The sequence below is a fragment of the Chelonoidis abingdonii genome, chromosome 16 (assembly GCF_003597395.2).
Source record: "Chelonoidis abingdonii isolate Lonesome George chromosome 16, CheloAbing_2.0, whole genome shotgun sequence".
NCBI classification, from domain to species: Eukaryota; Metazoa; Chordata; order Testudines; family Testudinidae; genus Chelonoidis; species Chelonoidis abingdonii.
In genome coordinates this window covers 4,644,397-4,660,430 of record NC_133784.1, presented here as the reverse complement: position 1 = coordinate 4,660,430, position 16,034 = coordinate 4,644,397, and the positions used below count along the sequence as shown (strand labels likewise).

The following is a 16,034-nucleotide window of genomic DNA, read 5'->3' as shown; positions in this document are numbered from 1 at the left end:
TGTTAAAAGCTTTGTAATATCTGGTGAACACTGATTGGTTTATAATGCCAGCAAAAATAAATTGGGGGAAAGAGAGGAACTATGAGAAAATAGGAACAATAAAAGTGAAGAAACGCATGAGAAAAAGCAAAAAATAAACCGTATACAACGATCTTTTTGCTGTGTTCTCCTGCTTTGGGAAAAAAACCCAAGTTGTTATTAAATTCAGGACAAATGTTGACAGTTAATTCTGTTTCCGCTGTGTTGAGTTTACTTTTATTGAGAAAAAATATTACTTTTTAATTAATTTTTTCGCTGGCGTTGTTAGAAGTGCAAAAATGAGAATAATAATCAGTTGAAAGAGAAACACCTTGAAATAAGAAATAAGAATAACTACTTTAAGGGGGAACTTGTGCTGCTGTAATTTATTGGAAGGGGGGGGAATATTATTAAATTGTCTGTCCAGATTCACTCTGAAATGCATCAATTCTGATATTACAGTATAATCCAATGACTGTTTATTTTGTGTTCTTGAATTATTAACGCCAGGTTTTCATTATCAGAAGGGTGGACTGAGTTATTTCTGTGATTTTCTCCCCACTACGGTTATTAAGTTTCAATTGATTTCAGACATGTCCTTCTGCTCCCCAAAAATGAGCATTTCACACTTGAAACTCCTTAATTTCTTCGGGAAAGGTTAGTTGCATTTGGCATCCTGGATAAATTATTAACGTGTATGCTGAGAGTTGCAAAGGAAGCGGATATTAAACGTCTCGGGAGTGGGACAGTCGTTTCGCATTTGAATCTATTTGTAAGAATTTAAGTGCTGTTTCTCCCCCCTCAAACAGCATCCGCGAAAGTTACTTCAGCCCTGAGTCCACACCAAGAGAAAGCAGTTTATAGAATGAGTAAAGTTATAGAGATGGACTGACCTACCCCTACGCCCCTCCAGCCAGTGCGGACCCCCTTCCTGGTCTCGCTTCGTTCGGTCTGCTTGTACATTTCATTCAATAGTTAGTAGATTTCAGAGGAAATTTACCTTTGCATCATTTCTCTGTTGGAGGGAGCGAGCGGCTGGTTCTAAACCTGTGAGCGAGAGGCTCTAATCTGCGGACTGGGACCTGAGTTAAAACTTCAGAGAGGAGAAAGTCAGCAATAGATCCATCAGTCCCTAATCCGTATCCCCGCACCCTGACTCTCTCTGCTGGCTGGGTGGCGGGCGCTTGTTATTAAAGGTATTGGATGCGAGTCAACAAGCAGCTTCTAATCTGAGGAGATCAAGAAAGTTATCCAACTTGGAAAGGACATTAAACCCAAGTAAGAAATGAGTATGTGTGTCTCTCTCGCCGAGACGAAAGCGGCCGGTCTGCTGGGAAAAACTGGCTTCTGAAGTCTTTCAATTACCCAAACCCTTGAAAGATAAAAGGAGCCAGTTAAAATCCAAGTCTGGAGCTCTGCGTTGTATTTTCAGAGCCTGCCCGCGCTGTAATAACCAACAAACTAACTGATCCAAAACTGTGCGCTTTGACTTCCCTGGAGGTTAGTCAAGCTAGCAATGGGGTGTTTTTTAAAGGTTTAATTGTTTTAAAGGCCAACGAACAATGTTTAAAGCAGATTTTAAAAACAAACAAACACATTTTTGATTTTTCAGATTCTTTGTTGTCCCCACAACGTGAATGAAAAAATTACAAGAAGTCTCCCTGTAATGCAACCTCGCTGTTTGGCTTCATGGGGCTACACGCCTGGGGAATACAACAAAGACAAATATTTGCAAATATTCTTGCAAATCACACTCAGCCCCTCTCTGCCCGAGTTCTCTTGATCCCTGTTTGTGACTAGCCCGACGAGCTAGGTATTGTTTGCCAGAATTTCTCTTGTTTCGCACCGAGATGGCAGTAGCAGCTCGTAGCCAAAGCCAGGCACGGTAGACACAGATCCCCCCTGCTCTGAAGGCTGTAAGGAAAGCAGAGGGGTGTGAACCCCAGGGCAGGTTAACGGTTCTGCCAGCACTGGAAGGGATTTTCACCATCATCTTCCAAACGCCCCTTTTAGCATTGAGGGGAGCTGCCACTCCGCTCTATAACAATAGATTCACCCCCACGTGTGCCAATGTCTGTGGCTGGCTCCCTAGCAGAAAGAGGGTCCTTCTTGTGTGCTCCCAGTTAGGGGATGGAAACAATAGCATATAACCGCAGGTGATCAGTCACGTGACCTGAGGAGTGACCTATTGTTAGGGGGCCTTTTTATGAACAATGCATTGGCGAAAATTGGTTTGGTGTGAAATATGAATGGGACATTTGTGCAGAAAGCACAAATCTGTGACAGGCTGGCAGATAATCCCTGAGCCCAAGAGAAGGGGTGTTCACCCTGCCATCAGGGAGCCCCAAAGACAAGCCTAGAAGGAGCATCTGAAATGTTCCCTTCTGCGTGTGTAAGAAAAACCAAGAGGACTTTGTAACTATTGTGGTGACTCTAAAGCGACTGGCCATTGACTGAAGCATAGACTTGGTAGCAGTAAAGACCCCAGGGCCCCACAGACACCCAGTGACCGCCATGCGGATGACCAATCAGAAATATCTGCAACAAATCTGCACAGAACTGGACAGCTGCCCATTTTTTAAAAATACGCACCACACTGGCCGCGCAACAACAAGAAGAAGAATTCTTCCATAAAGAGCCCGTCCTTGAGAACCCAGGATCACGTCCCAATAACCCACACGCTGAACTGATAGAATGTTTCTAAATCCAGGACATTTGCCAGCGATGTGACTGTCTCTGTGCCCTAAATTTGGCTCGTTTTTAATCCACGTTCGGTTTATGTTGCTCTTTCACCTCAGCCAGAGTCCAGCTCTTCCTAGAAGTTTGCAGGTGCGTCGGAGCTGATTGGAGCGGCTGCAGAGAAGCGTGTTTGGGGTTTCAGTTATCGAAGGATTTGATGACAGAAAATATTGGCAGCAGGCGAATATGGAAGACCTGGCAACGTAGTTAGTGGGCCAGGGACCATGTCAATCAATCCAGTAGGCGGTGTCAGGCTGGTTAGCTGCCCTCTGCCAGGCTGGGAGGGTTAAACCTGTGGATGGTTGAGGGCTTTACAATGAGTACAGAAAAGGTGCCCTGAACTTATGGTGCTAAGGGCAGTAAAACATCATCACAGGCCCCCTGGGGCTGCAGTGGGTCCGATCCTTCCACTGCCTGATGGTGTTTAATTCGTTAAGAACCTGGATATTTCTGCCCCATGACGCTGCCAAGGTGCAAGGAGATAAATGAACTTTGTGGCTGTCCCATCTACAGCTGCCCCAAGCCCCTGGGTGGCCAGCAGAAGCCATCTCATTAAATGCACTTAATCCTCCTGGACCCGCGCTCTTCTCTTGTCCGGATGGTCCTTGGTGGGCTTTGTCTCCCATAACCTGGCGCGGGCCAGGGGCACAGGCCCCTCTCTGCAGGGATGTTACGCGCCTGTTTCATACATAGAATCAGCACCAGATTAGACGACGTTAAACAAAATACACTGGAGGCCGCTGCTCTGGTGTGTTTCACTTCTCCAGTGAAATGGGGGGAGGGGGCGAAGGGGGCTGAGTTCAGGGCTCCGAGTTGGAAATTGCAGGTGAGAGGCAGAATTCCCCCCCCATTCCCAGTGAAACCTCTCCCATTAACGGAATCTCAGTAAATTTCCAAGCACAAGACTCTTTTTAAGCAAAGGCGACTCTGTTTTTAGCACAGGGGAACAATTACCGTCCAACTTCATGGAGGCAGACAGTAAAAGATCCGATTCCCCCCCCCCTCCTTTTTAAATTTTTATTCTGCCTCTCTATTTTAAAAAAATCTTATAATAAAATGGGTCCCCTTCGGTCGGTCCCCTTGCCGTTCGCCCGCATGTTAAAAGAAATATTTTCTGTACCCGAGCTGAACTTGCTCTGAGTGCAAGTGCGTGAGCATCAGAGTTTTGTCTTCACTCGCAGGGAGGTGTGAGGAATAAGTTACAGGAGAAATGCAGCTTCTAAGGACTACAGGAAGCAGAGGAAAGAAAGTAAGCAAGCTACAGGGAAAATACATGGAGCTAGGCTCGCACAAAACAGCAATTACTTGTAGCTTGTTAAATATCTGCATAGCCAAAGAAACTGACCTGAAAAGAACCTGAAACTTGCATGAGATTCTGAGGGAAAATGCAAACCGGTCGAGACTTAAATATCCAAGCTTTGCAGTATTCATCGAAAAAGCAAGAAAACATTCCAGGCTAATTCCGTTCTCCAGGAAGTCTTGCAAAAAAAAAGTCGTGTCATATACTACTTTATTTACAAAGAAAACTAGTTTTCTTACCAGAGGGGATGGGAAGACACCGAATTAGGCCTGGACTCATTCCAGCGGTATTTTCCTTCTGGTTGTTTGGGGTACATATCTATTTGTAGCGGAATTTAGATCCAGAGTTAACTGCAAAATAAGCAAACCCCATGGAAGCGATTTTATATCGAGGCTGAACCTTTCCTTTCCAAATAACTCCCCATTTCCCATTCAGTTAGCTACTGGGGCGATGGGTACGTGTCTGCAGTGCATTTCTCTGATGGAATCCCAGCAGCTGCTTTCAAATTAAAAATGTTTATGCCGAACCTTCAAAAAAAATGAAGAAAAGACGGGAAAGGTGGAATCTAAATCCCTGCCCTTTGGTATCTTATTGCTTTGTCCAGATCACTTTATAAACACTTAGTGACACAGCGCCAGGCCTGCCAGCGCCCCCCCCCCCAACACACACACACCGATTATCGAATCAAAATTCATTAAAAATATTTGAATATGAGGGAAATCATCGCAGAGATGTGACCAATGAAAATCAGACTGCGCCTTTGAAAATATGCCTTGAAATAAGTTTCGGATTCTCTCCCCCCTAACCCTCTTTTATTTCTTTGTTGGAAATAATCCCCTCGCTATAGTATTCGTCCGTCCTACTCTCTGCAACTGCTCTTTTCTCCAGGTCTTGTTGCAATGTACAACCAACTAGGGGGCTTGGGATCTGTCTCACAAGTAAGCAGAACTCACCGCAGCAGAGTTTGTGAAACTACATTGGAAGAGTTTGACTCCATTTGTATTTGTTAAAGGCCCATATCATGGGGTTGACATATTGTACTTTTCTATTAAAAATACTCTTCTGCAAAGTATCTGTGGCAAGGCCTCCCCTTAAAAATGGGACCGCTCAGGCAATATTTTTTAAAAAGTAGCAATATGAAGTTAATTCGAGTTTGAAAATACTTTTTCGAACATTTGTTCTTTGACCTAACCTGGTCATTAAGCACATTCTAATTCCGATTTCTCGTGGTCGTACCCTTGAGTCTTTAAAATACATTTTGCTGGACAATAAACTGATTTCGTTTCAACCAGCAACTATGATTTTAATGATTATTCCTAGTTCTAATCATTTAGTATTGATTAGATAACGGACAGCACATACTTTGGATGGTGTAACGGTAAGATAACAAATTGGATAATGGACAACATATATTTTGGTTTCTTTAACACTAAAATACCAAATCTCGTGTACAAAATATAGGAGATGGATATTATGTGAATTTTACTTTGTTTAGTAAAACAACAGACGTGGCCAAGAACTGTAAAGAAACAACGGTTTTGCAACAAGTGCGACACCTTCCTCACTTGAAAAAATATAGGTGTAAAATTGTATTTCTGATTCTTTTTGTTAAGCGCTTGGAGTGGTTAGGTCTGGTGTCATTATTAACAGAGTTTGAAAAGCGGATATGTTCGGGTTTTAAAATCAGGTTATTTTCAAACGAAAAGTCAAACATAAGAAGAGGAAATTCTGAACTGTGAAAACTTATTCAAAAACAGATGCAGCTTTTATTATTATTATTAAAAAACCCTCGTTGTCTAAATACGATTTTTCCTGCTCCAGTGTTGATTTGCTGTGTGCGTATGAGTGTGTGTTTCTTTGACATTCAGGATTTTTTCCCCTATCCGAAGCTCTTACAAACTTTTACAGAGATTAACTTCTTAGAAACCACGTTTCGGCTAGCTGCCCCATTCATTTCTGTCTGCATTGAGCAACGAATTGAGAGAGTTATTGACACTTTCAAGCACACCACTAATATCGGTGTGTTTGTATCTGAAGAGGAGCTCTGAGTAAGCTGGGAAGCTCGGCTCTCTCTCGCCAGCAGAAGTTGGTCCAATAAAAGATATTACCTCACCCACCTCCTCTCTGTAACTTAAACAGTAACTCAAGCGGCTTTTAATGCACATTCTGCACAAAGGCCTTTTACCCACAAAAAACAAACCAAAAAACCCCCAAACATTTGTTATTCCAATGAATCTGTTAAACAAAAATGCACTTATTTCTGTTTCATTCCCCCCATTCTGAGATCTCCTTTCCTTATTTCTTTTATTTCCCTCATTGGCGCTGGTTTTTGCTGGTTTCGCATATGCAGTTATCTCTGTTTCTCCTACACGCACCTCCACGCCCCACGTCTGTGTCTCTCCCGATTGCAGAGGGCTACATTTGTATATTTCACCTCAGAGATCTAAATCCAGCGTTGGATAATTTTGCATTCTTTATTGTATGTCCCAAGCTAGTCACCGCTCTAATTTCCCCAAGAATCTGGATGCAGTGGAGGGAAGGGTCTGTTAAAATGGAAATCAGTAAGAGATCACCTCTAAAAAGGTAACAGCAGCACAGAAGAGCTTTGTCGGACAAAAGGGACAGGTCAGCGTGTGTCCCGTTTGCGAAGGGAGCTAACAAAACTCGTGAGCATGTAGGGTGCGCATGAACAGATGTGCGCATGTGCCTGTGTCTGGTTACATTCATAGTGAGGGTTTGAAAACAAGTGACTGTAAAACGACCTTAGACTTCCATCTCGGTCTCCCTCAATGGGGTCCATGTCACATTTGCTAGTTTGCCAGTCAAACTCTGATGTCTGTAACCCGCTGGAGCTGCAAACTCCTGGGATCTGAAAATCCAGCCGGGGTCTTTCCTTACCCCTCTCGAGGGTCAGAGATTTGGCCATCAGACTTGGAGCTGTTGGTTGTTTTGATGGTACAGCCTGAGGGCAGAGCTTGTTTTGGCTCTGGCACTCACAGGAATCAAAACATATTTGGGTCAGTAAACTAGGCAGACATAACTGGAAGACAGGCAGGGATCAGCTATGCTGAGAAAGAAGGTGTCATTTGTAAGCAGTCACTTGGGTGATCAACACTTGAATGATTTACACCTTATACTTTAATTATATTCTTATGACAGGTGACATTTGGCTGGACTAAAGTTAGCAGAGGTCAGCCAAGATTAAATGTCCCTTGATTAATCCTCAAACACAGCAGAACTATCTGCAATGCCTCTGGCATCTACTGAGGATAGCAGCAGTAGCTGTCTTTTGTGAAGCCCCAAATGAATTGATAATGGATCTAAAGGGGGGGGAGGTCAGAAGAAAGTCTTGCACCCCTTCAGAAATAGACCCGTGTGTATTCTTCCGGGCAGCTGCAGGAGGAGTGGCAGAAAAATACAAATACACCCCCACTCTGTAAAAAGAAAAGACCTGATGACAATTTCATTAGCTCTTTGGAAGCAGAATGCAATATCGCCTGCCCCTATTTTCTGGGAAAGGGCTGGGGGGAGGAGGAAGCAACACACACACGAACAAAAACATATCGCAAAAAGCAACACAAAACCCCATGTCCCTCAATCTCTGTACTGGAGAGAAGCAGCCCCACTCCTGCCCCTTGTCCTTGGGGCTGCTTAGAGCCGGCAGCCTGGAGACTGCCGGAAAGAAATGCTCGCGTAGCCAACCTCTTGGACACCTTTCATTCTAATCCCAGCGAAAGGTTTCCGCTGGGAGGCAGCGATAGAGGCTGTGACCCTGTCTCCTCGGTTCTGACTGCGCGCTGGGAAATAGTCCAGGCAAGCAAAGAGACTCTGCTGTTCCAATCAGGGGGGAAGCCAGCACCGCTCCTTCCAGCTTCAAACGCAAGGGAAGGGCTGTGTCAAAATCCCACTGCTCCCACCACCAGTCACGCACAAGATTTTTTTAAACTCTTCCCTCCTCTTGAAATGTGCAAACTCATCACGACCGATAAGGAAGAGGGGATTTAATATGACAGGAGGTTTTTTTTCCCCTAAGCCAATTTGCATCACAAGTTCCCTGGGAGGAGGTAAATTCACAGGGAAGGAATGTTGGTTGAACGGTCTTCCAGTTCTAAGCAGTTGAAAGGATAAGGGGAAAGCGACTCAGTCGGAAGCGGTGCTCTTTCTAAATTATGAATAATTTCTTGTTACTGCTACTGCATTGCTGGCTTGATTTCTTTGTCCCCAGTGAGGAAAAGAATTGTTGACCTCCCAACACACGTATGAAATCACAACCCACGCGTGCCTCTGCCTGGTCACTAGCTGTGAAATTACCTGTCTGAGAGGGCAGGCAGGGGAACATAGGAAGGGGAGCTGTTATTTTCTTTTCTGCAAGTTGCTTCAGATGGCAATATTGCTATTTCAAAGTTACCCAGGTTCAGGCCTACAAAGCCAGCTTTGGTCTAATGAGATAGAGCCCCCGGTAAGAAGTTACATAACATAAGAGAGGTAGGAATGGCTACACTGGATCAGACCAATGGTCCATCTTGCCCAGTATCCTGACAATGTCAGATGCTTCAGGGAGAATGAAAAGAACAGGGCAATAATCAAGTGATCCATCCCCTGCAGTCCAGGCCCAGCATCTGGCAGCCAGAGACTTGGCCACCTTAGCAGGACTTAGCCTGCATGAATGTATCTCATTCTTTTTTTGAACCCATTTATACTTTTGGCCTTCACAACATCCCCCTGGCAAGGAGTTCCACAGATTGACTGTGTGTTGTGTGAAGAAGGACATATTTTTTTTAAAACCTGCTGCCTATTAATTTCATTGGGTGACCCTCTAGGTCTTGTGTTATGAGGCGTAAATAACACTTCCCTATTCACTTTCTCTGCACCAGTCATGATTGTATAGACCTCTATCATATCCCCTCTTAGTCATCCCTTTCCAAGCTGAAAAGTCCCAGTCTTTTTAATCTCTCCACGCACAGAAGCTGTTCCATCCCCCTAATCATTTCTGGTGCCCTTCTCTGTACCTTTCCCAATTCCAATATATCTGTTCTGAGATGGAGTGACCAGATCTGCACACAGTATTCACGGGGTGGTACCAGGGATTTACATAGCGGCATTATGAGATTTTCTCTCTATTCTTTTCCTAATGGATCCTAACATTCTGGTCGCTTTTTTCACTGACACTGCACTTTGAGAGGATGATTTCAGAGAACTACCCACAATGACTCCAAGATCTCTTTCCTGAGTGGTAACAGCTAATTTAGACCCCATCATTTTATATGTATAGTTGGGATTATGTTTTCCAACCTGCATCACTTTGCATTTATCAGCACTGAATTTCATCTGCCATTTCGTTGCCCGGTCACCCAGTTCTGTGAGATCCCTTTATAGCGCTTCACTGTCTGCTTTGGACTTAACTATCTGGAGTAGCTTCCTATCATGCGCAAACTTGTCACCTCACTGTTTACGCCTTTTCCTAGATTGCTTAGAAGACCCGAGTTCTGTTCCGGGCTCTACCTCTGGATGACTTTGGCTAGTCAACTCCGTGTCCTTAATTCTCCCTAAACATTGCTTATGTGGCTTCCTAAAGTGCTTTGAGAGCTACAGAGGAAAAGGCATCGCAGGAATGCAAATCTGCACCTCCTAGGATCCTTCGCTCATTGGAAGCCTCTCAGCTTCACAATTCCTTTGCTTTAACATACTTTTTCTTTTCAAACTTCTTCGCAGGGATCAGCCCCAGGAGCGTTGCCTTGCTCCTAACCCCAGCAGGAGTCCCACGGAATGAGGCCCACATCCTGCCCCCTTACAAGGAACGATGGTTTTAACCCTGACGTTACTGGGAGCAAGATGAAGCCCTCCGAGTTCTGGGTATGCGCCCGGGGTCATGAGATATGGCCGGAAAAGTCGGGTTCCTGGGCCAGGGCTGGGGAAGGAATAATCTCTAAGCACTAAACTAAAAAGAGGAAGGGCCCTTGTTTTCTTTGCAGATCTAAAGGGGGGGATTTGGGGGCTATTTGTGGGGGATGCGTCAAACGGGTTTTTTTTAGGTGAACTCCGAGGAGAGGAAGGAAATAACAGAAGATGTAAAAGGCCCGTGGCTCTGATCCTGGCATATTTACCCGAGGAAAATCCCACTGGAGAAAATCCAAGTTGGGGATTGTGAGTCAGGCTGCGCCAGGATCTGTAGTGGGCGCTTCAGACCATGCTACCCACTCCCCGTGCACACAGCCGCGCGTGCCGTGGGGTATTAGACACCATGCCAGCTGGAGCCACGCTGGGCTGCCCGGGCTGCCTATGGGAAAGCCGGATCATGCTCAACTTCAGCATCATTGTCACCGGGTTGGACCAGCCAGTCACAAGACCAGGAAAAGAGCTCCCGCCGCCAAAAGCCACTCGCTCTGCCTTTGTCTAGTCAGCCCAGGGTCAGCAGCGAGATGTTTGCACCTGCCTGAGATCTTAATCAACGCGGCGCGCAGGTAGATTACACCTGAGAGGCAAGCCCAGGGGGTTCAGCCCTTTCGCTCGGGTTGTCTCTAGACAAGCGCAGGCAGATCCCCAGGATTCGGCAGACGTCAGAGGATTCAGTCAGTCAGAATGATTGTTGTGATTGTTCGGATTGCTCGATCGAAAGGAGAAATATGGACTGCTCAATATTTTAGCTTTATTCAAAAAAAAATTATCCTAGAACATAAAACTGTATCTGGGGGGTCGTGTTTCTATGTGTACATGAGAGAAAGGGTGTGTGTGTGTGTGTGTGTGTGTGTGTGTGTGTGTGTGTGTGTGTGTGTGTGTGTGTGGTGTGTGTGTGTGTGTGTGTGTGTGTGTGTGTGAAAACGGGCATGAATGTCCCATACTATAAACCCGCTCCACCTATTTAAAGGATGGTTTCCCGTGTACGGGTCTGTGGCGAGAGAAGGCACAACCGAAAGTGGTTCAGGGAGCCAGGGCTCCTTTAAAGTTCTCTCTTTGTCTCTTTTCTGGAATTACGCCTCCGGCACCCCCGGCTGCGCTCGCTATAAAATCGGATCCTGCCACTTTGGAATATAACGCAGAGGGCAGGAGAGGGGGAAAGTCTCCGATAGCTTCGAATATGTTGAAATCACGAAGTAAAGCAAAACAACTCACCCTCCCAGCAAAGCCAAGGAGCCCAGAGGTTTCGAATCCATGTAATTCCCCCCCAACCCCATCGCCTGGCAGTATTTGCTATGATGAATAACCCAATATAGGCCTTTAAAAATAGGTCACTGCATAAAGAGACTCCTAGAGAGCAATAAAAAAATGGGAGGGGGCCGCTTTAAGAAGAGAAGCCATTTGCCTCTTCTGTATTTGTTTGCCGGATGCGTCAAGGTGAGGAGACCAAGACAGGACAGGATCCTGTGCCTCGCCTGCCGCTGCAGGACAGTCCTTCCTTCTGATTTACACCAGACGTGACTCACGTCCCCGGTACAGATGTGGAGGGGGGAGTAAACGAGCCAGTGACTCAAGCCAACGCCACTTCCCTGGCTTTTCTTGGGACCGGAACATGTTTCACAGGAGTCGATCAATATTTGCTGTTGGGATCAAACTCCATTTTCACAAAAGCAGCATAAATTCCAGGGTGTTTATATTTGGGGAGCGGGGGGCACTGCTGAGATTATTGAATTTTAGCTTCATGGACATGACGTTTTAGGAACAGATCATAATGCATTTATTTTAAGGGGGGCATTGGCCATTGGAATGATATATTCCCTCTAGCCGGGCTCTTCGGGCTTCAGCTCGAAAAATAAAATATTTTTTTAAAATCACTTGAAACCGTTTGCGAATGGTTTTCACAGCATCTACCTATATTACAAATTCCAGGCGGACAATGCAAAACCAAATAGCAAATTGCCGGTAAATATAATGGATTAATCCTGCAAAGGGAGTCCCTCTTCTGTACCAATTAGCTACCTAAACCGAGAAACACTCCTATTTCTGTAGGACCGCTGCTCCTGTGTTTACAAACAAAGGGCCTGGAAAAGGTTTAATTAACATTCACCAACTCCTCCTCCCACTTTTCTCTTCCTAACCTGTGGTTAGTCAGATCGATTATTTGTTTTCAAATTTAAAAGGCTGAGTTGTTTTTGTTTTTTGGCATTTCTGTGTTACAGGAGGATTGATTTGGTCTTGTGCAGAAAGAAAAATGAATTATTAATTATTATTAATAAAATTAGTAAAGGCATTTGTAACGCGTTGAGTTGCTTTATCACGCGAAGAACGAATAACAACAACAACCCATGCAATATAAAATTGATTTTTCTTCCTCCGCTGATTTATAAGCCAGGGAAAAAAGCAGATTGAAACCTGCCCTATCCAGTTGGCTTCCTGCGGACCTTTTTGGCAACTGACTAGTCCCCTTCACTCAGGGAGCCAAATATACATAAATATGTGCCCACGACTGGTCTTGGGACCCAGCACTAAGAAACAACAATAATTCAGTTAAGGCTTTTGAGGAAAGCAAAAGGAAAAAGAAAGGGGGGGGACACCGCGTCGGGAGCATCTGGAGGTTTTAAGGGAGATGAAATATGTCCCTGGCGCTGTTTGGTGGCCCTTTGCTCTTGAATTATAGCAGAAAAAGCTTTAGCTAGCGCTAAGAGGGAGCGGTGCATGCCTCTCTCTAGCTCCCCTGTCCTCTAAGTAGTACAAGAAATGATATACACTCCTCAAGCTTCTCCACCACAGCCGGGCACCCACCCCTCAGCGGGCAGCCGCTTCGAGAAGCCCAGAAGAAAACGGACCCAATTAAGCCATAAAAACCTCGGAGGTGAGCGGTCGGTAGAGGAACCTCTGGGATAAGATTTTGTGCATATAAACTACCCGGGAGAGCAGGCTCTCGCCATATTGTCATTAGGAGGGACAACAGACACACAGAAATACGTAAAGAACCAGTCAATATTTCAAATCAGGTCTGATCTTTTCTTTACCTCCGGCCCCCACCCCAACTCCACAGCTTGTGTGAAAGCAGCAGCCCAGCAAAAGGCTTCTTCCCCGGCTCTGCAGCATAAATAAAAACATGCTCCCAACTGCACACACAACACGGTTTATGAAATATGGGGGACAAAATACGCAGAAAGGTTGTAGATGAATTTTCTACCTTACCTGGCAACAGGATCTCCCCTTCTTTCCCTGATTACAAACAACATAGATCTGGGTTTCTTTTTAAAACTAATAATCATCAAAAGTAAAGGGAAAAAAAGAAAAGAGAAGGAATCTGGGGCGGGTGGGGGGACACTGCTGAGTTTGGGGGTGAGGGTAGGATTCTTTTTTCACCATACTGTATTCTCCTGATGCAATCAAGCCGGGGTGTAATGTAATTTACAAATATATATGTGCAAACAACTAGCGGGCCACAATATGACAAGTGCATTCAGCGTTATAATTCAGCTGGGCTCCACCTCCAAACCGCCTCCTAATTAATGGGGCTCCCAACCTGGCCGAGCCTGCATTGGACAGAGAGAGAGAGAGCGCGCGAGCGAGCGAGCAGGAGGGACCGGGCGCGAAGTGTCATTGGAGATAATTGATTACCTCCCAATCAACAATAACTTGTTAGCAATAGTCAATTACCCCGGCTCGCTCCCCCTCGGCGTCGGATTAGGGGCCGCTTGCTCGCTCCCCCCTCTCCGACGGCTCTTTGCTTGGGGGGGAGGGAAGGGAAAGTGGAGCGATTTGGGGTGTATCTTAAAATAGCAGCTGGGAAGAGGGAATCTGGGACAGGCGTGCAGCAGTGTCACCTCTCTCAGTGGCAGTACTGCAGGGATCCCTTCCCAGACACGCCGATTCCTGTCCCTCCTCCTCACCTTGCGGGCTGAGGCTGCTCCGGGAAGAAGACCTGTTTCTCCTCCGCTGGAGTTGGTGGTGGTGGTTTGAACTTTCTTGCCTTCGCCCTCCCCCGCCCCCCCCCTTCCCTTCCACTTCTGCTGCCGCTGCTCGCCTGTGATTTTTGATTCCTTCGCTCGTGGGTGCAAATACAGATCGCTGCAGCGGCTCCTCGCCAGACCCCAAAACAAAAGGCGAGGGGCGGGTGGGGTGGGGGGGAGAGAGAGAGAAACAATTTCCAGCCCAAGTCAAGCATGACTTCCAAAGAAGAAGCCAAGGCTTCCTCGGTGGAGGAGAGAAGAAGGAGCCCCCTGGATCAGCTGCCCCCTCCTGCCAATTCCAACAAGCCTCTGACCCCTTTCAGCATAGAGGACATTCTGAACAAGCCGGCCGTCAGGCGAAGTTACACCATCTGCGGGACAGCACACCTCCTCTCCAGCACCGACAAGCACCCGCCAGCCGGCCTGCCGCTCTCCAGCCGGGCGCTTCTCTCCCAAACCTCCCCGCTCTGTGCCCTGGAGGAACTGGCCAGCAAAACCTTCAAAGGGCTAGAAGTCAGCGTCCTGCAGGCAGCTGAAGGTAAGATCCGTGGTTGCTGTTGTGGTTGTTTTTTAACACACTCTTCCCACTCCTCCCCCTTCCTTTACCGCTGTGGTTGCGTTTGTGGAGAGCATCAGCAGAGAACTTCACCTGAGATGGAAACCAACCTGGAGGTTCTCTGCTTAGCGGGACACCAGAGCGATTTGCGGAAGATCGCAGGCGAAACCAGCTGGCTGGCCCATAAGACCTCACTTTTGAGTTTATTTGTATATAGAGTGTTTCTCTCCCTACCCCGCCATTTCCTTCCAGAAATGGGTCTAAAGTTGCCTTCCAGGGAAAATCCGGGCAAAGAAAATCAGTTGCCAATCATTTGTTGTGTTATCTCCTCCCCCCAAATGATACACTATTTATTGTTGTTACAAATGCGGGGACAGGGGGGAAATAGGGCCTAACTCCTTCTCTCTTATTTGAGGGGGAATATTGTTAGCTCTGTTGCGTTGAGTTAGCACTGGGAGAGCTCAGAGTTTGGGGTACGCTTCCAGCACGCCTCAGGAAAGGTGGTCAGAGGTGAAAATCCAAATGACTTGTCCGTTGCTTCCAAAAATACCCACTCCAACTTTAATTGGCTTTGGAGTCACCTTTGATTTCCTTAACGCTGCGGATTGTTATCCGCTTCCAACTTATTGGAAGGAGAGGGCAGGGGAAGGAGTCTCTGTGTGTGACTGAACAGCCAAATATTCTAACTGTTTGCAGGAAGGGATGGGATGACTATTTTTGGCCAGAGACAAACTCCCAAGAAAAGGAGGAAGTCTAGAACCGCCTTTACAAACCACCAGATCTACGAACTGGAAAAGAGGTTTTTGTATCAGAAATACCTCTCCCCAGCCGACCGAGACCAAATAGCCCAGCAGCTGGGGCTGACCAACGCCCAGGTGATCACCTGGTTTCAGAACCGCCGAGCCAAACTCAAAAGAGACCTGGAGGAGATGAAAGCAGATGTGGAATCTGCCAAGAAACTGGGGCCCAACGCCCAGGTGGATATTGTTAGCATTTCAGAGCTGGAGCCCAATTCGGAAGGGAGGGGGAAATCGCGTTCCCTTTCTCCAGCTCTACCCAAACATGGACTGGAGCCCGCCAGCCACCTTCAGCTGCCTCCTGAATCCCCTCTCACAGACCAGCCCAACAGCAGTAAGGACTGCTCGGAGGATGAAGAAGATGTGGAAATTGACGTTGATGACTGAATTGTTGTGGTGGTGATGGTGGTGGTGGGTATATACCCCCCGCCCCCATACACACACACCTTTTTTTCTTGTCTTCTTCTTCTCCAAAACAAAAACAAACCCAGAAACTGACAGCTACACATCCCCACACTCCAGGGGTGGACCTGTGAAATCCTGAGCAAAGCCTGAACAGTATTCCAGAGCCATGAGCTCTGGTAATAGACACTCAGCGTTGGTGGCAACTAAATAAGGCAGTTCCTTTTCAATAAAAGCAATAAGCAATAGGAAAAAAATAATTTAAAATAGTCAATATTCCATGCCTGTCACATCAGGTAGCTTTCATCTTTGGAATGGTGCAATTATGTATGGCTTCTGTATAAATATTTAAACATATATAA

General features: G+C 46.2%; 1 protein-coding gene across 1 annotated transcript; it reads left to right on the top strand.

Annotated features, from left to right (window-relative positions):
• The first annotated feature begins 14,107 nt into the window (after positions 1 to 14,107).
• Positions 14,108 to 15,657, top strand: LBX1 (ladybird homeobox 1). The gene is made up of 2 exons (XM_032795700.2): positions 14,108 to 14,455; positions 15,170 to 15,657. Exons 1-2 carry the CDS (start codon positions 14,131 to 14,133, stop codon positions 15,655 to 15,657), a joined length of 813 nt encoding a protein of 270 aa, XP_032651591.1. The 5' UTR covers positions 14,108 to 14,130.
• The last annotated feature ends 377 nt before the right edge of the window (positions 15,658 to 16,034 follow it).

Coding starts and splice junctions, on each gene's coding strand:
- LBX1 (XM_032795700.2), top strand. CDS start 14,131: ATGACTTCCAAAGAAGAAGCCAAGGCTTCCTCGGTGGAGGAGAGAAGA. Junction 14,456..15,169: donor CGTCCTGCAGGCAGCTGAAG/GTAAGATCCGTG, acceptor AACTGTTTGCAG/GAAGGGATGGGATGACTATT.